We start from the raw sequence: 20,163 nt of genomic DNA on the forward strand, positions 1-20,163 counted from the left end.
CCATAACAACACAAAACAAAAACGTACATGGCCACCAGAGGGGCGAAGTTTCAGATGAGGTATGTATACATTTCCTGCAGGTAAACTCCTCGTATCTCCCGATGACTTCCTCATATCATCACTGTACTCCCAGTGTTAATAGCTTGATGTTACTCCCCTTGACTCTGTAACCCACCATATGGATGTTTGTATTATCATCATGTACAGTCACTGACCAACACAACACTTTCAGCAGCCGCAGCCTTGGAATCCAGCACCTACCCACGCTGCTTCCCTAAAATTTGAAATTCTTTTTAGTTTGTTTGTTTTCCAACATATTTTTGCTACTTTGAGCAGCGTTTGTTACTGGGGGAGCTGAAGGGCCTGAAATTCAAATGCCTCTGTGCCTCTTTGCAATTTTTCTTTTCTCTGCAAAAAAAAAAGAAAAAAAAAGAAAAGGGAAGGGGGTAGAAGCCTGTATGTGCAAATTTCACATGACATTACAAAATTGCACTTTCATTAATGAGACCATAGAATTAGAATTTTTGAGCAGTGTGGCTGAAATTACAGAAGCCTTTGATAATAAAGTTTGCAGATAATGCAAGTGTCATCAATTGACCATGGAGATATGTCATTGATCATGTGGAGGCTTCTTTCAAGCACAGATCACATTCATTTTACCCCAACATTGTTTGTGACATTTCACTATGGTGTCAGGGACATTGGAGTTTTTCTTTCTTTCTTTTTTTTCCAATCCTCATCATAGGTATAGTGCAAACTCATTTTGTGTTTCATACTTCCATGGTAGATTTTTTGTGTATGTTGAAAGACTTTTGAGCCAAACATCTTTGCACAAATTCTCTATAGAAGGAGGCTGTCGGCACTCTTTGGCAGATGTTCAGTCGAAATTAAGGCAAACAGTCCAGTAGAAGAAGGCCAACTTACACAAAAATCAAGAAAAGGGACTAAAGAAAGTGTAGTCTTTATTCCGTGGAGCGATTCTCGTCTGCTTTCTTCTCATTCACAATTCAGAAGAAATAGCAATAAAAAGTTTGTGACATATTTGTTCTTTCGCCCAGCAGAACATAGCAATCCACTATCTAGTCCCAATTTTGCGCTGCTCTAGATCTTATTGCCAGTTTGTTTGTTTTTTGTTTCTGTTTTTAATTTGGTAGGACTATTGCGCAGCGCATGGCATGGCTTTGTGCATCTTTCCCTCAATGCGTGATGTTTGAGTAGTGGACTGCATGCATGTGCTGCTTTTAATAACTGTATGGCTGGCCTTGCTTTTGATTTGCTGATCACTGACCACCCTTTCTGCATTGACCACACCTTGATTTTTTTTTTTTTTAATTTCCAGTCGGAACCCCACCAGAATTAGCAGCTACTATTGCTAAAGATATGCTTTCTTGTTTTATTTTTTTTTCTTTTAGACCAATTTTAGTATTAGCCCTCATTTGCAGAGCACTAGCGAGAAAAACAAAGCAAAAAAAAAAAAAAAAAAAAAATAGATAAAAATGACTTTTGATACTGTAAGTATATATTTTTTGTATTATATATGAGATTTGGAAAAACAAGACACGACATACAGGGAGAGACACGACATACAGGGAGAGAGTAGAGTTTGGCTTTCTCCTGGGATGCATAAATCTCGGATAACATTTTATCCGCATTTTGATCTGAATGTGACAAATTAAGTACACTCACTGGCAGGTTGTCTCTCTGAAAAAGGTTTGAAAAGATTTTTTTTTTTTTTTTTTTTTAGGGGGGGGGGGAGGAAAGTGAGTGTTTTTACCTTTCAAAAAGATGAAGGTACATATTGAGTTGAGCACTCTCAGACTTGCTACTATCTGTGTCAATCACAAGCGAAGCATGCTCATTGCACGGTAGTAGTTTTGCCCCTAGCATATTTGCGCTTTGCCATATTTTTTTTAATTTTGAGCATCAGTCTTAGTTGTTTGTTTGTTTGTTTGTTTGGATTTTTTGTGCTAGATGAGAAAAAAAAAATCAATTTCTTTTTCACTCTGAATTCATCCTAGCAGTTGTCATCATTGCAAATGTACTGTAAAAGTGGAAATTTTGGTGCATTTCGCGCATCTAGAAGCTTGCGCGAAAATAAAAGCACGCGAATAGTTTTGTTTGCCATATGTTCCAGTAGTTGATGTCTTGATTACGTGGAATTAAGAACAAGCGAAACTCTTCTTAACCGACCGAGCATGAAAAATTAGTCGCGCGAAAATAACCACTTTTACAGTACCTGTAAGTGTTGAGTATGTATTCATTCATTCACTGTGGACATTTGTGAGCTCTGATTTGTTAAATATGAGATGTTTGTATAAAATGTGAGAGGAAGAAAAAAAAAAACAACAACAACACCAGTCAAAAGAGGAAATGTTGTTTTTTAGGCCAACAAAGTTTATATTAAATGGTCTACATAAACATTGGTCAGTGATTGGTCTCAATGCAATCATGTGACTAGTTCAGAGAGGATTTGATATTGTTATGTTGCGAGCACTGACATCTGCAGGTAATACAATTCCAGAATTTGACTAGCTGCAGATGGGATGTGGTATGCACAGCTTTGTAACTTTGCAACACATCCAGACTGGTGTGATTCCACACTACTAGGAAGTAATGTGTATTTACATCCACCATTTTGTATAACAAACATTGCCCTGTCTGTCATTATAATGTAATACTTGACAGTCCATTGGGAATTATATTTTCCTATGGGGATGCCAAGTGTTATATTACACCTCTAAAAAAGGCAATATCTGTATAATGTTCTCCAGCAGTCTTCTTTGACTCTACCCGTGCATAGACTGCCATCTATTTGGGAAGCCTAGCTCTGTATCTGGGGTGTGTCTAAATCTTCTTCACAGTGTCACTGGTGATTTGGTGTCATGTCAGGTCCCCCATCTTGTCACAACCAGATATCCACAGTCTCCTCTCACCATGTGTTCAATCGGAGAAATAGGATTATCAAGCCTGTTTAAATAGATCATTGGGGCAGATATACTTTTGTCGAATGTACCTTGTTACACTTTCATTCAGATGAAATCATATGGTGTACCAGTGTGTCTGTGCCATTCACCGTAATAACTCACATTGGTTACCGATAAGAGATACCCGTGTCCACAACTCATTTCGATGAATAGTCAACAGCATTTTACTTGCATCGCACATTTTAGATATGTCACACAAACCGGCTGTTGAACATGGAAGATGTAGGTGCATATCATCCTCACAGGAGGCATCAGATTGAGGGGAAAGTGATACAATTTGCTTGAGGTGGTATTTGCAGTAGAACGGTGCTTTTTTTTACATGCTTGCACTGAAAAACATCGAGCCATAATGTTGAAGATGCAATAGCATGGGGATTTGTGTAAGTGGAAGGCTGTCCCAATTTGGATATAAATTCGAAAATCCCTGCCACAAATTGTGTGTAGCGTTGTTACAGATCTCTATGCAAGTACACACATAGCTAGAGAATCTTGACTGGAGTGGAACGTTACCGATGCTTGAATGCACATTTTCGCTGATGTGAAAGTAGGCTGCATTAGTCAAGGTTTTTGAATGTACCCAAGTGGGCAGGGAATGACGATTGATTAAATAGGGCCGCCCGTATCGCCCCACACTACCAGTTCTTTGAGAGCGCCGAAGACAGAAGGGAACAAAATTCTTGGTCTTGTAGAATTTTGCATTGTCCGAGAGTTATCGTCAAGATGAGTGAATGTATTCCATAAGGGACTGAATCATGGAACAATTAGTTATAATTTTTTTTTTTTTCCTGTGGCCGTGGAGATGAATCAGATACTGGCATTCTTAACAATCATGAATGTTTAACTATCATATTCATATCTTTCTGCTATCATTTGCACCTTTACTTGAAAACGAAGAAATCAATATCGTACTTTTTTGCTGGTGTTCTCACATCAAAACGTATTCATTTATCACAGGAGGTATTTTGTTTTGAAGAAATTCAAACATGATCTTCAATACTATCCTCGTTTTAATAATTTGTTTGATGTGTGGTCAGGTCGATTAACATGCCCAAGTGATATTGGTCAATAATTGTCACTGAGAAGTACAATTACCACCATACATCACATCAAAAGATTTGATTTAAAAGAATAACAAATTCTGATCTAACCCATTTTAATACAGATGGTGGTGACCGTTCAGTGATAAAAACATTGATTTAATCCCTGTGGCTCTGTAAGCCATGCTATAACCGGTATATAACCTATGTATTGAACCTTCTTTCTGAGACCCTTCTTTTCAATGCTGTGAAAGTTATTCTTCAGATGATAACAATAACATTTTCATGTTATCCAATCAACTGTTTGATTATGGTACATCTACTCTATATCATGTTGTTCAAAAGCACATCAAATGAAGATGTCACTATCATTATTATCATATTTCTACATGTATCACTATATAGGCTGCCATGATTTAAGAGAGCAATGTCATATCCTCGATGGAGAACTAGAAGACTGACATATATTTTAAGCTTCACTCGGCATGACATACTCTCTTTCTTTCTTAAAAACAAAAGAAATATTGTCTTGTATGATTTATTGCACAAACTGTATACACAAAATGCATTGTATACACAGTTATTTATCTATCTCACTTCCATTCTACACCCGCTGCTCCAAAGTATGGTTCCATTAAGTGCTTTCAGATAATTCAAGTGTTTTTCATTTGGTCTGTGAATTATTCCTGTACAGCACATACCTTATTCACATGGTGTCATTTATGCCTTATTCCCTACAAAATTGTCAAATTCCTTGAATGTATGCATTCAGTCTTGATAGAATCAAGGAGGTTTGAGAAATGGAGTAACAGCAGTCTCATTCCCTTTGATCCCATGTTTCATGCCTCCACTCAGAAATATTTGAAGTATGTGCTAAACTAGAGCTGCCTCACAGATGGGAAGACAATTGATTCATGTGGCATTGCATCATGACTCGTCACTCTTAAAGCAAGATGTCTTTATGATGGCAATTGCTTTTCGCCGTCCCTTCTCAGAAAACAAGCGACACATTAATAGTACAGGCACGGGGATGTGCGAATAAAAATTGTACAAAAATTGATGAAATGAAAATCAAAATTACTTGTTTTTACATGACTTTACACTAATCTAACATATAAATGAATAAAGAACTATACAATTTGTACTTGTAAATTATACCATATCAGTTTCATTTGTCGGAAGCGATCGGAAAGATGATAAAATTGGCTTTGTAGTGAGAGTACAGTTTCAAATATTTTCACGACATACAGCTCAGGTTTACATTTTTGCACATAATCTTGGATGGGATTTGCTTTTAATGATAATAATAATAATAATAATAATAATAATGTACATTTATATAGCGCTTATTACAGTAATTTCTAAGCGCTTAACATTTAAATCTTAAATTAATACATGTATAAGGATTATGAAAAGCATAATAATTTATATATTACGTTACATAATATTACATTAAATTACATTATATTACATTACATTGCATGACATTATAATAAGTAATTTTGTTTCATATGCTTAATCATTAAGAGAACATTCATTGTATTTGACATATAAACAAGCAGAATATAGACGATATAATGTTAGAGTTTAAAATGAATCTTCAAATTGCTCAAAAGGATGGCGGCATGGAACCCTGATCATCAAAGGTACATGTGCACCTGTGGAATTCTTTTGTGCATCAATAGAAAAATGGCAGCTGTTTGAATAATTACAGCTAGATGGAACTCCATCTCTTAAACCTCCTTGATAGAATCAATTAGCATGAGTAATATCTCAATGAATAACGAACCGGGATAAATAGTTGGAAGGACAAGCAGACAAAATACTGTATACGCTGTTATTTTTGCGTACAGATATTTTCGCGAATGACGAGGCCATAGACATTTTCGCAAATTGACGCCGACGCTCACATTAATACATATTAACAGGGCGCATGGAGTCATTTTCGCATGTTGTTAAATTCGCGATCCAACTGTGATTCGCGAAATTCACGAAAATAACAGCGTATACAGTACATGTAAACACATTCAGTGGAAACAAAAATGAACGGACGACATTATGCAGTTAACTTTGTGAGTGATATCGGAGAATTGTATGCAGCAAACACACCCTGACTAACAAAGACATGAAAAGAATGTGAAGAATGTTGATTATTGGAAAGAAATACATTGCTTGTTCTCAACACACCATTTTTTTTTTTTTTTTTTGAGATCTGAAGTGGGTTTTTGTAGCCTATATGAATGATTATATAGAGAGGAAATAGTCTTGCCACAAATTTCAAGTGTGACCTGGCGACAACGGTTTCAGGCAAAAGTCAGGAATTTTGAAAAATCATTTTTTCATTGAATCACATTGCCCATATCCTAAGCTTTACATTGATATAAAACACTTGTATTCTCCGGCACCGTAAGTGGTCATATAAAGCAAAATATAATGCACCTTTTGATTTGTTAGCCTGACAAAATTGCGAGAAAACAGGTTTTGAAGATTCACCTCCTGCTCGAAGACAATGCCGAGTGGCGATGCGAGTTGAGAATCACCCATCCGTACAATGGTGTCAATCGAGATTAAGCTCCACCTCCAGCAACCACAGCGGCTTCTGATTGGCTCATTGAGAGAATCAAATTTCCCGCTTCCTATGCACCTTCCTCGGAACTCGGCGTACATGGAGCCGAATACACAATGCGTATCGCTCGGGTTTGTTTACCAGTACGTCTTTCAAGATGGCGGATACGATAAGCTTGCTGGTTACGTGTGTATGGTGCACGTTGGTATTACCCAATCACTGCCAATGGCATCCACACGCTATGCCTGTGTGTACATGTCGCAGGTCTAGCGGGTGGCGCAATCGTATTCCCTTTACATGTCATGTTTTCATTGCGGTTGATTTGTCTTGTAAATTTCATCATTTGGTACCCTTTCGAATGCAGAAAGATGGCAAGCGTCACGCTTCCCGTTGTTTTGTTTTTCAAGGCGTGCGTGTGTGGCATTGTGCGGTAAACATATAACAAACAAACAAACACGACTTTACTTTAGTTTGGTGCAATTTTGACGTTTAGTATAGTGTATTATTTGAATACTGGTCATTTATGACCCCGTTTACAGTGCGAGGCTCGGCCGCGGCCCCGCGGCCGAGCCCAGCCCCGCTTCAGTGTAAACGCGCAAAAGGCCAAATGCGAGGCCAAAATTGGCCTCGCATTTGGCCTCGCTCTGGAGGTGGTCTCGGCCGCGGCCGAGCCGCTGCCGAGCCCGGCCTCTTCTTGGTGTAAACGCAAACTGGGCCAAATGCGCGGCCAATTGCGCGGTCAATTTTAGTCTGGCTTCCAAACCCTCTGCCTGTATCTTTCGCTATTAAGGATATTAACCCCCTCAACGTCGAAAACTAGTATAGTTTAAGGTGGTTTTGTCCTGCAAAGGATTTTTTCCTTCGGCAAAGGCCTTTGCCCGAACGGCGACTTCGTCGCCACGGAATTCATTTGGCAAAGGGTCTGAAAACCAGACAATACCAAATTGCGTTTGTTTACAAGCAGAGCGCCACTACGACAAAATATTGAAAGGTTTGAATCAAAAGCGCGGCCGAGCCCAGCAGTGTAAACGGACAAAATTGCGAGGCTCGGCCGCGCAATTGAGGCCGGACTCGGCCGCGGCCGAGCCCGGCCCCACACTGTAAACGGGGTCTATGACTGCTCCTTTCCTCTCTTCTGCTGTCTTTTTGAGTCAACCTGCTGTCATATTTACTACAATCACAACTAGTTGACAAGTGAGTTTCCGATCACATTTTATATGATTTGTGTGGCGATTTGCGACTCTGATAAGTTCAAAACATGTTCCATATCGTATCTATTTTCACAAGGGAACTTAGTGCTGCCTAGTGTTGCTGTTCACTTCTTGTTTCACTTCCGTTGTCGAATATTGCAGCAGAAAAGCTCGGATAGAAAGCCAAACGATGAGCGTATACACTGTACAAAGCGAGCGTACTGGTACTGTATCTATTGTAGCAACAACAATAATGGAGCATGCACTCGTGGACAAAACATTTCCGACACGCTGCGAGACGTATCTCCGAAAGCCGAACTATGTAAATGTGTGCGACGCACTAGCCAATCGCACGCGAAATGCTGGGCCGTAACAACACTGGGCATATTGGCGCAGCATTCAAAAAGAAGATCAAAACTGACGAGTGCAATCCAACATAGGGTGTTTAAAATTCCATTTTCGGTAGGAAAACATATCAAAGATTCAATTTCTGCAAAAACCCCAAATCGACAAAAATAATGGTCAAAATCTTTGTACCCCGCCTAAGAGGGAATTTGCTCTTGCGAATTTTGCCTGAAAGCGTTGTGGCATGTCACAAATTGTGCTCAACATGAGCCAGGGAAGATTGGTGACTCACTGTTTTAATTAGCAACTCTGTCATATTTGTTGAAAGGAGAGGGGGAAGGAAGATTTTATATGCACCTTATGATTGTTGTTATATGAACTTGTAAAGAGAGAGCTGATGAGACATAACAACTATGTTATGGAAATTACTTGATCTCAAACAAGACAAATTAATTGATAATACCAACAAAAAAAAAAAAAAAAAAATGACACCTTGATACTAGGCTAACCATCCCACCAGGGAATTTCCCCCTTCACCTGTATTTTCCTTTTTCTTATGTGGCCCGAATCACAATATGTTCACACAAGGGTAAGAAGCTGCTATGCATTAGAATATGGCGGCCAACGTTTATCTGGACTCGGATGTGTGGGAGTTCTGATCAATGAGACAATGTCTCTTCAATATGTCTTTTTTTTTTTGATTTAGTGGTTTGAACTTTTCATTAGATCTTTGCACGTAATACATAGTTTTTAGGTAATTAATCTTGCTGCTGAGGGAAAATTTAGTAAATGCTTGACAAAATGTAGCTCTAGCCATTTTATTGTATATATGTATATATATAAATTGTCGTAGGATATTGAACAGTAGCTGATGCATCATTGTCAGACAGTGCATTATATAGTTCATCAGCGTACTCCGCCCAGGTTAGTTCCAACCCGGGCCCACCACATAATGTTGTGTGGATTTCTGACCTTCTGATCTTGACGTCTGCCTTATTTAGCCGGGACAGAGGTTTGCTGCCCTGTTGTCCCGATTAGGCAGTAGTGGCTGCATCTCTAGACGTGAGGCTACTGCAGCCTACAAGCTTGATTTAGATAGCTAGATACTGTAAAAGTGAAAATTTCAGCACATTCAGGATGGCACGAAACCAGTGCGAAGAATAGAAGCTTATGATCGTTATTGCTTGTTATACGTAATAATATATCGCTTTCATTCTGCGGAATGAAATTCGTGCAAAATTCACTCTACGCGGCGGAGTGAGGAAAATTACTCTCGCAGAAATTTCTACTTTTACATTACTCCACTTCAGTGGAGCAGTGCTGTGCAGCACACAGCTTTCTCTCAAGAAAAGTTTGATTTCCTCCTGATAGATTGCTGGCAATTCTTTTGTTCTTCTTGTTGTGTATCATGTGGTCTGATCATGCTGTTTGGTCTATTCCTCATCACCTCCATCCCTTCCCTCCCTCCTCCCCGTTTTAACCTGAAACAGGACGATTCATATATCACAGCCGACAAATTTCTACCATGTGACTCACATGGGGCCGGGAGACAGCCTGTCCAAGCTGCAGGATCTACCGGTGAGTATTGGGCGAGACCGCTTCCCTTCTGCGTCAGTCCACGGGGTTGGGTCAGTTTTTGTGACATACTGGAACTCAAAATCCAGGCGTCATCAAAACCAAGCAAAAGATCTGTCAATGATGACTTCAGAAAGAAAACCTTATCCCACCAAGTTTTACTGCTCAAGCATCATGGGTATTGCAATTTCGGACTGGATAAGTTATTGCCAGTGTTTCATACATGTGATGTCCATGTAACGAAGGTATGAAAATTGATTTGGAATGCCGCAAATCCATGAAAAATTTCTGATTGAAACATGCATAGCAGGGGGCAAAGTTCATATTGACACAGCAAAAGTGAATGCATTTGAAATGATCTTTATTTGTTGTAATGAAAAGGTTGATACTTCCGTTACATGAACATCGTGCAATTTGTTGACCCAGCCTGATGGACTGATTCTTCTCTTTAAAGCACACAGGATTTAAAAAAAAAAAAAGGAAGAAGAAGAAATGAGGTGGGGGAGAATATCGTGTTGTTCTTGTGCTTGACTTCACCCATGTTTCAGGCCCTTTGAGTCTTGAGAATGACCCAACCAAATTAAATGAACAATGCCAAACGAAAACATGAAAACTTGATAAAAGAGTGCTCTTTGTGAATGTTTGCTTCATTGAAGGCATTAAATCAGCCTATAGTGGAGAGATATGTAAACTGAGCAGATCCTCTTTGTGGGCCAGTCTTCATCCAAGTCAAAATTTCTACTAGGTGGACTGCACATCACTTGGGATCAAACTTAAGATTAAAAAAAAGCTGAAAAATGAATCTGAGAAATGAAATTCATTGAAGACTGCAAATCCAGCCAGTCAGTTGTCTTGACTTAAAAGAGTGAAGGAAATATGAGACATGACTAACTGAGGATTGGAAGAAGACGACCACCATAAAAAATGAAGGAAGATATTCATTGCATTAACATTTTTAACCATGCACTGTTGCATAACTGTTACGAAAGAAACCCAAGTAATGTGAATGAGAATACATGTGTTATACACGTAGATGTACTGTCTCCACATGCGCCATTTTGCATCAAGAAAATGTTGATTGTGGACCAGGTTAAACACGCACCAATCTCAGTTTAGCACTGATTTCACTTTTGTTTTTTGGTTTTTTTAAACTCTTCAATCCTCTTCGGCTAATAGAAAATAAGACATTTACTCATTTCTTATCAGGAATCTCGTACTATAATGTGTTACTTGCTTATCTGTTCCTGCGATAGATTCTTCAACAATTTAATTATGTTTTCTGTTGTTTTGTTTGCTTGTTTATTTGCTTCCTAAAAGATGTCATCGCATGCTGACTCTGACGCTTAGTGTTGACCCTCCATTATTATTATTTTTTTGTTTATTTTGTTATTGTCTGCGTGGTCATTATTTTCTGCTTTTGTAAAATTGCGTAAACACAAACTTCAAATTCATTTTAAAAGAGCATCATCCAGTTGGATTTCGGCTTCTCAAAGGTGTTTTGATTAGTTTCTAACTGCATCTACCTCACATCTGTAAAGTAAAGTGGTGCAGTAGCTTTTGTCCTGTAAGTTCGTTGGTAAAAATCACTCCTCCCTGGGCACATTTTTTAAGTTGCTATAAGCTGTACGCTCCTCTCTCCGTTCCCCCATCCCCTCATTCAACCCGTTCCCTCCCCCCATCTCCCTCCACTTCCACCTCCTCCTCCTCCCGTAGTCGCTGCCCGAGAACAAGCCAGCCCGCATCAAGAGCATGATGGGCCAGCCCGCCCAGCTGCGCTCGTCTGGGGTCACGCGGCAGCGCCCCAACACGGTCATGAACATCAGCAAGGAGTGGGACCAGAACGGCCAGGCGGGGTCCTCCCTCGGTGCCGCCTTTGACGTGAACGTGGCCTCGCGCGACAACTCCCAGGGGTCGCAGGAATCACCCGACCTCTCCGGCCACTCGCCCAGGCATTCGCTTGGAGAAGGTGGGTACAGGCGACTCCCGTTATAACAAAGTCCTGGGGACCAGCAGTTTTCTTTTGTCGTATCCAAACAGAATAGTATGTAAGGATGTATTGATGTTGATTTCGGGATGTTAATTTGTACTGTGTTTTAATGAGAATTTCGTTATAACTGTGCTGGCTTTACCGGGAGTGCACTGTATCTGTATTGGAACCATGAAAAGCATTTCAGGGATGTACTGTGAAAAACATTTTAATATTAGGTGTGTACAAAAAAAAAAAAAAGCCCACACCACCTAGTTCTTGTATATATCTAATATTCAAATCACTAAAGAATTACAAGTTATACAGTGTAGATTATTCCTGGGGTTTATGATGTTCGTGATTGTAGTTGGGTGATGCTATTGTATAGACCATTTATTTAGAGAGTCTAATTTTTTGTGAATGGGGGACTTCCCAATGATTTGGCAAGTGGCTAAATTTGTGATCTGGAGTACAGTACTGAATGGAGAAATGTATGCATGCAGGTCACATTCATGTCAGCATCAGAGTTGATATTTTCGCATGTTTTTGAATTTGCGAAGAGCACCCGACTCATGAAATATTTGGCATACTAGTATACAGTAACTCCCTTCATTGGAAGAGCAGGGAGATAGCAGCAAGAGAGACTTCCCACCTCTGTTGGAGGGTTGATTACTCGTAGTTATCGTGGTGTGGCATCACATCAAAAATATCTTGAGATTATCTTGGGAATATCCGATGTGTGGTTGTAACTTGTCTGGATCCCTTCAGTGACCTGTTGCCTTTTGCATGTGGAAAGCGTCCCCCCCCCCCCCCGTACAATCGTCTGACATCTTATTTTGTCCTTCCTGATGCTTTGTTGCACAGCATCCAGCTCCGGGACTCCGCCCACACCGCATCGGACCAGCTACGCCGACCCGGACCAGAATTCGAGCTAAGGGGGGTGCAGTGATCCGGAGACGGGAGGAATAGAGGGGGGCGCAGGATGCACTCCCTACCCTGAAAGGATGCCGTCATCGTCTGCGAGGGGCAACGTTCATCGTGTCACTGTATCACCTCATCTCATTTCTACATTTGCATGAAAGTTTTTGCTGTTTGGTCTCATCAGATTGGCACATTTGAAGCTCGGTGTTTGATTAGCTTTTACTTCTGTGTCGCCTTTACCGCGCATCATGGCTAATTTTTCAAGACACTTAGGCTATTACGTAAGACACCAATGCTTGGGTGATTCCTTTTTCCACGGATGGAAGTAGATGTTTAGGCTGTGGCATATATTGGGGACTTTCCTGTATAGAGATATACGTACAAGTATATATATATATATATATATATATATATATATATATATATATATATATATAGCGAAGAATCAAGAAATAAACTAGTAATGCATTATTTCGCCAATAAGAATGAGTTTATTGAACAACTCAAATTTTCGGTGGCCTCCACCTTCTTCAGGAGTCTCGACGCGGAATGTCAATACCAAAACATAAATTGAACATGAAGAGCGCGCACCCATATACACAGAATTGGTTGCTATGAGAGTGCGTACCCTTTACAATGATGTTGCCATGTAGACGCAATGTAGTCAAGGTACCCCACGCATAAGGAGGAGGACATTGACATGTTTATTACGTAACAATGGTGTTCAATTACTTTGTATTATCACATGTTAAGATATCGACAAATGTACTCATCAACGTACCATAAGTTACAAAATTAGGTTAAAGAGCGCTCCAACAATCAAATTGTTTCATGACTTAAAATACAAAAATCATCGGTAGGAAGAAGTTGGTATAATAATTCCTGTTAAGAAACTGATGAAATCGTCAATTACAAAAGTCACAGTTTGGTGGTGTCTCGCTGAAAGCTAAACAGATTTGAACATGCAAGTGTGAAATTGATTGACTCATACAACTGAGTAATAGGATGACAGTGTGAATCCATCTACAGAAAATAATACAAAATAAGAGTAAATTGATTATTAAGATGGAGACATGAAATCATAATATTCGCTATAATTCGTCATAATCTCAGACAGAATAACCAACTAATTTCTCTATCACAACACCAGTGGTAGTGAAACAGTTATCAATTAGAAAGATATTTTGAAAAAAAAAAAAAAAAAAAATATCTTATAATCCTCATCATGACTTATTCTTCTCTTTAACGGAAGAATGAGTAACCGTTTAGAATGGATAAATCCCTGTTCAACCCTTCACCTTGAAAGCTCTTACTCTTCACGATTACTCGTAACTCGGCGAGTTTTCTTTCCTCTGCTGATGTCATCTACATCAGCAGAGATATATATATATATATATATATATATATATATATATATATATATATATATATATATATATATATATATATATTACCAGGAATTTAGAGTGTCATGTTTACTACAATGTAGGAAAGCAAGCTCTAAGCACAAATCGTCAATATTGTAACTCGAGTAAATATGGCTTCAAATTGCGACTGATTTGATGCCATCTGTTGAGATTACAGTACAGTGCAAGCAGTCATCACTCAGACTTTGGGAAGGATAGGATAGGAAGGTTGTTTTTTTTTTGAGAGGGGAGGGGAATATGTTGTATTAAAGAAGCCTACAAGTAAAGCCTAAATGAACAGATTGAACATGCAATGCTGTTGTGTAAGTTGGGCAGATCCTGTGTGAGGAAAGATTTGACCTGCTGAGGATGGGACAGAGTGCCCAGGGAGTGCACGGTGGTGTTGTGATCAATTTAGTTTCATGAGCTAAACTGCATATTTTGCACTGCAAGAGGGATGTCTACCGCGGGGGAGTGGAATCGTGTATTTTGCCACGCTTTGGTCGTCCTACGGTTAGCATCACAGAGTCCGGTATTTGCCATCATTAAAAGAGAGTATTCAATGGGAGGCTTTTAGATTTTCGTTTCTGGTTCAGCCTCCCAAGGTGGGGGGGAAAACGTGCGAGACCCAGGTAGAATGTGCCACTGAAAAGAGGCAATGCACTGTCCACATTCATCCCTGGTGATAATCACTAGAATACCAAAAGCTTGTACTGTTTGCAGCCACCAAAAGAATTAGAATTGGAGAAAAAAGTAGTTACGCTGTGCCCAAGAAGAAAAAAACAGAGAGGCAATTGTGAACATTGACCTTTCGCCTCAGTGGGGCATTGTGAGTGCATTTCATGTGATACGACACAGAGAGAAGTGTTTTTCAAGATTTTTAAGAGTAGCAGGTCATCTCTAGAAATTTTAAAATGAAAAGGAACATTACAAACGTGTGTGATGCTGCACCATATTTGCCTGCAAAGAGAAAGGCGTGGACATATTCTAGTACTGTGTAGCGTAGGATTGCTAATAACAAGGACAACTTCCAACAACTTCAAAAACAGAGAGCCCAAACGTCAGAAAAAAAAATCATGTGAGAGTAAAGCTTTATGTTTGCTGCGTCTGTGTTTGCGAGTCAGCGTGTATATTCAGTGCAAGTGAATGCCGGTGAAGATAGAGAGAAAGTAAAAAAAAAGAGAGAAAGACTGTAGGTGAGTAGGGTAGTGATGTGCTGCTATCCCCAGTGTAGAGCTGACCCTTCCGTTCCTACAGAAGTTCAGTGCACTCTTTTATTGTTCGTATTTATTATCATCATTGTTATAGATATTTATTGTTGTCATTATTATCACATGCACACATTCTGCCTCATCCGGGCCCCAGAGTATGTCTGTATACAGATTGTGGGGGGGGGGGGGGGGTGTGCCATGCTGAAACCTAATGCAGTGACAAGTGCTTAAAGGGTTTCAAAGATAGTGTGAAGGGTACCTACGTAGGCCAACCCACCAAAACCATTTGTGTCATGCAGTTCATCAAGAACTAGTCCATATTGATTTTATTATGATGGTACAGCCGGATGTGCTGCCAACAAGAGAAATGAAATTAGCGGTATAACACACCTGATTCCAAACCACACATTTCTCATAACCTCACTGAGAGTGACAAAAGGAGTGGGGAAGTGGGGTGAGGGAGGGTTGTCTATCAGCTCATGCCATTTGCTATAACTAATGAAGAACTGCTAACCCAGTATTAAAGCTGTAAATGTCTGAACACCTGGTCCTGGTGATGAAATGGAGCAAAAGAGGGGCCAAGTATGACAAAAGTGAGTGTATCGTCTTCAATTGCCACGTCACTTCGAGGCACTGGTTGTGACAGAGTAGATTTTTCACAAGCCTAGGATTTCAAAACAAAGCAACACAACCAAAACGAACAAAAAACAGACAAAAGCAAAACAAAACAAAAAAGCGTGATGTGGAACAGGAAGAATTTCCGTTTTATAGGGTTTCAATAGTGAGATTTTACAAGGACTGGAGAGAGAGAGAGAGAGAGAGAGGCACAAAATGTAGAAAGGGCAATAGTCCAGGAATAGAGATTGAAATGGACCATTGAAAATTTTGTGGCATGTTGGGAGATTTTTTTTTTTTGTTCAGTTTGACATGATGATAGAGTGGTCACAATCCAAGAATATCATACAGAAGGTCCACAGAAAACCACTCGCTTGTTTGTGTCCAGTTATTCTTAATGTTTGCGTGTAAGGTGTGGAAGATATATACTGTTGGGTTTCCTTCAATACTGTCTATGTATCCTGTTTTTATTTCTTATCTATTCACCATAGAGAGGAAGAACAAATGCAGAACATCTCAGCAGCATTAAGATATATATATATATATTTTTTTTCTTTTTAAATTGTTGGGGTTTTATTTGTGGTGTTTTAAGTGCATTTCAAGAATCTGTATGTTGTTCATCAGAGCTGTTCAAAGTTTCTATTGGGTCGGTCATTTTTGTACTTGTACCGGTTGTACTGACATCTGCATTTTGTACAGATAAAAGTCTATAGAACTCTTGTGTGCTGGTAACATTACCCATTGCTTCCTTGTTGAAATACTAAAGTGCCCATTATTTTTTTTTTCATGTTTTTTTTTTTTTCTCTCTCTCTCTCAAACACACCCTGCCTTGAAGTGGATACTTTTTGTGTAATTGGATACACAGTCTAAACCAACCAGTGTTCATCAGTTCACTCGTGTCCTACCAGACATATCATTTTAGAGATATATAAGTTACGCTTGAAATAATGGACATTTGTTTATACTTATATGGTATATCTTCCTTGGCATTTAAACTCTAATTCTTTATTTCATTTCTTCTGGAATAGCCATGTCTGTGTCTTTCATTAGCTCATAGTAAACCTAACTTATGACAGCAAAGGAGAAAAAAAAAAAATGTTTAAAGATGACCGCTAAGATGTACTTAATTATTTTTGGCTTCCTGTTTATATTTGTCGTGGAGCATCTGTTGTGTTATATATACTGTACAAATGTGAATACCTTATTGTAAGAAGAAAAAACTGTATTGTCATTTGCTAAGGAGAAAAAACACATGGAAAGATAATCTTTCCTGGTATAGGGAAAAGAGATAACACTCTATCGGCACGTGAGAGTGCAGAATACTCGTGTTAACTTCTTTTCTATTTTCTGTAGAGAGGTGATGCATTTTGTCCTGAAACTAATCCTTAAGCTTTGCCACGGAATGCCCTCCGTTGAGCTCATTAAGTGCCTAGATCAATCCTAACAAACTGGCAAGGACAAGAAAGCAGCTTTGCTGAAAAAGCCGAGCATCTTGCAGCTTTTCACGAATTTGAGTTTACACCAGAGGTCACTGTGTGTGTTTGTGTGTATGTGTGTGTGTGTCTGACTGTCTGTCTATCTATCTATCTGCCTGTCTGTCTATCTGTCTATCTATCTATCTATCTATCTATCTATCTATCTATCTATCTATCTATCTATCTATCTATCTGTCTATCTGGCTATGTAGCATTTTGCATATTGCAGCAGCTAGTCCTGTAAAGCTGTAATGCATTTTCCATATCTCACTCTATATCTAGATTTGTCTATCTATCCATCTATCAGTTTTTATATCTCACTCTATCTGGATCGACCTATCTATCTATCTATCTATCTATCTGTCTGTCTGTCTGTCTGTCTGTCTGTCTGTCTGTCTATCTATCTATCTATCTATCTATCTTTCTATCGTTTTCCATATCTCACTCTCTCTCTCTTATGAATGTCTGAAATACACACATACTGACACACATACGCTGAACACAGACACACATGAGGACATAATTTATGTTACCTTTACTCTGTGTACAAAATGTGTCATATCGAGGAGTGGTTGTGTTTTTGTGTATCTACAGCAGCTAGTCCCGTTTAGCATTGATGCAGATAGCAGATTGCAAATAAAAAAACAAACAAACAGCAACAACAAACTAAAGAAAGAAAGGGAGGGGATGGGTGAGGGTTGGTTTATATGCGACAGGGACAGGATGAGAAAATGAAGGAAATTTAATGTGAAATGTCTGTGGTGGTGCGGTGTGATGGTCCTGTAAAAGACTTCGTAGCGTGGGGATATCATAGTGTGGGAAGGTTGGCCTGGCTCGTATATTGAGAATCCCTGTAACAAATTGTGTATAGCTTTGTCTCTTATCTGTTTGTAAGTTCAAACACAGCCGATTAATCTCGATTGGAGTCGACCGTTACCGATAAGGGTACGCTTTGATGCACGTATTCGCTGACCGGTGCTGTTTGTGTTCTTCGAATGTACCCCGTTGGGCAGAGAATGAATCAGGCTGCCCGTGAATCCCCACGCTGCCGGGTCTTTGAGAGAATTATCCGCAAGAGACACCGCTAATGCTGCCCCCTTTTGGAATGTAGTGAGATATCTGCTTTTATTGCCGATTTTTACATGTACAGTTGGTATACTATGGTTAATCAGAGCAATAGCGTAATAGCCAGGAATGATTGGAGGAATTTTGGGTCGGAGACTGACGGACAAACGAGATTTGAAAGTGGAACCAGAAGACTTATCTGCTCAATTTGCAGACGACAGACTCTCAAGAAAACAATATTATAAGTAACAGTACTATTAGAGTGAATAACAAGATGTGACATGTTTGTATGATACCATGAAAATTACCAAAAACGAAGAAAAAAAAAATGAAAGAGAGAAATGCAGAAAAGTCAGAGTAGTCGAAGTCGAGAGAAATTTTGGAAGTTTAAATAGCTAGCAATAGATGACCATAAGTGATGTACACGTAGAATATATTTCAGGGTGTACCAAGCGCTGCTTGTGCTGGGTAAAACCATGTCGCTGTGGAAACTTTGTTTCTGAGACGAAGTATGCCGTTTGAATAGTAAGACAGTCTGCGTTCTCTAATTCATGTGCTTGAGTGTGCAAGACAGTATTATGAGAAAAGAAAAAAAAAAGGAAAAAGAAAAAAAAAATCATCAGGTGGCTATATTGTTGCAACTCAAATCCTGTGTCTTGTACCCTTGTGAAATTATGGGTAAATTAGGGTTCAAAAGTGAAGGTGGAGATGAGAGGGAATTGCGGGGTAATGATCTTATGCCTGTTGAACATATGCCTCTCATTTGTGTGTTTCTTTCTCCTTTTTTTTTTCTTTTTGGAGTAGTAGTGTTTGATCATATGAGTTACTCACGATTTATGCTTTTGACACACGTAGAATCCTTGACTTGCTTGCAGAGCTTGCAGATTTAATAGTCCATCGATTCCCCCCCCCCCCCCACCCTCTTTTTCTCTCTTGTGATTGTATTATCCTGTGCTGTGCGAACTCCTGTCTGTATAATTCCTATGACTGCAAGCCAGTCTGGTGTAAAGAAGGGCAGTACTAGCTAGTTCTTAAGTTGCAATTACTTCATGTTACTGGAATAGCACACAAGAACAAGCAGCCCTCTTTCTTGAAGAGTTTTCACTGTTTTTTTTTTTTTATATTTTTCTCATGTTGTTTGTTTGTTTGTTGCTTTAGTCTTTATTTTTGGATTCTGTCAGACCTTGATGTAGTCTCATGCTGTATATGCACTTCTTAATAGCTTTCACTAGAGAAATACTTCTCTTCTCTGAGTTTTTTTTTTTATTTTTTTTTTTGGCCCCATTTTGTATCCCCCAAGGAATGTTGAACTTTTGATTGATAAATGCATAACTAATTGATGTACCTGTTTATGATTTGGATGCATTGACTGTTAGCTGGCCCTAATAGAGAGAGAGAGAGAGAGAGAGAGTATGGCGAAATGAAAGTGACAGGCAATTTCGGGTGACTGGAACGAGTAAAGCTCTTTAGAGCTGTCGCGACAGTCAACCAGGGCATGGGAATTTGGCATAAACTAACCGAGTGCATCACTCTAGAAAGATATGTCTTGTATGAAGGGCAATGTATTTTCTTTTTCTTTTCTTATTTCTCTCTCTCTCTCATTGTTGTTTTAAACAGTCCTGTAGTGCAGGCTAGCCAAATTGAGTGTGTCAGTCTTCCATGCCTGCGGAGTTGTTGGTTTTTCTTTTCTTTTCTTTCGTGTGATCCGTTCAATGTCAAAAGGTCGCAAGGATGTCCAGATTTGAAAAGGAAAGAAGAAAAGAAAGGTTAACTATGTATTGCACAGATCTGGTACACAAAGTCACAA

The 20,163-nt window shown here is 39.2% G+C and overlaps 1 protein-coding gene across 1 annotated transcript in view; it reads left to right on the plus strand.

Moving 5' to 3' along the window:
• LOC140229209 (serine/threonine-protein kinase MRCK alpha-like) overlaps window positions 1-12,935 on the plus strand; it is a 123,026-nt gene extending 110,091 nt beyond the window's left edge. The window contains exons 36-39 of the mRNA XM_072309482.1: window positions 39-59; window positions 9,613-9,700; window positions 11,411-11,663; window positions 12,528-12,935. Of these exons, the coding sequence (XP_072165583.1) occupies window positions 39-59; window positions 9,613-9,700; window positions 11,411-11,663; window positions 12,528-12,598 (433 nt within the window). The 3' untranslated portion in view covers window positions 12,599-12,935. The remainder of the gene's footprint in view (window positions 1-38; window positions 60-9,612; window positions 9,701-11,410; window positions 11,664-12,527) is intronic.
• The last annotated feature ends 7,228 nt before the right edge of the window (window positions 12,936-20,163 follow it).

The sequence above is a fragment of the Diadema setosum genome, chromosome 1 (genome assembly GCF_964275005.1).
Source record: "Diadema setosum chromosome 1, eeDiaSeto1, whole genome shotgun sequence".
NCBI classification, from domain to species: Eukaryota; Metazoa; Echinodermata; class Echinoidea; order Diadematoida; family Diadematidae; genus Diadema; species Diadema setosum.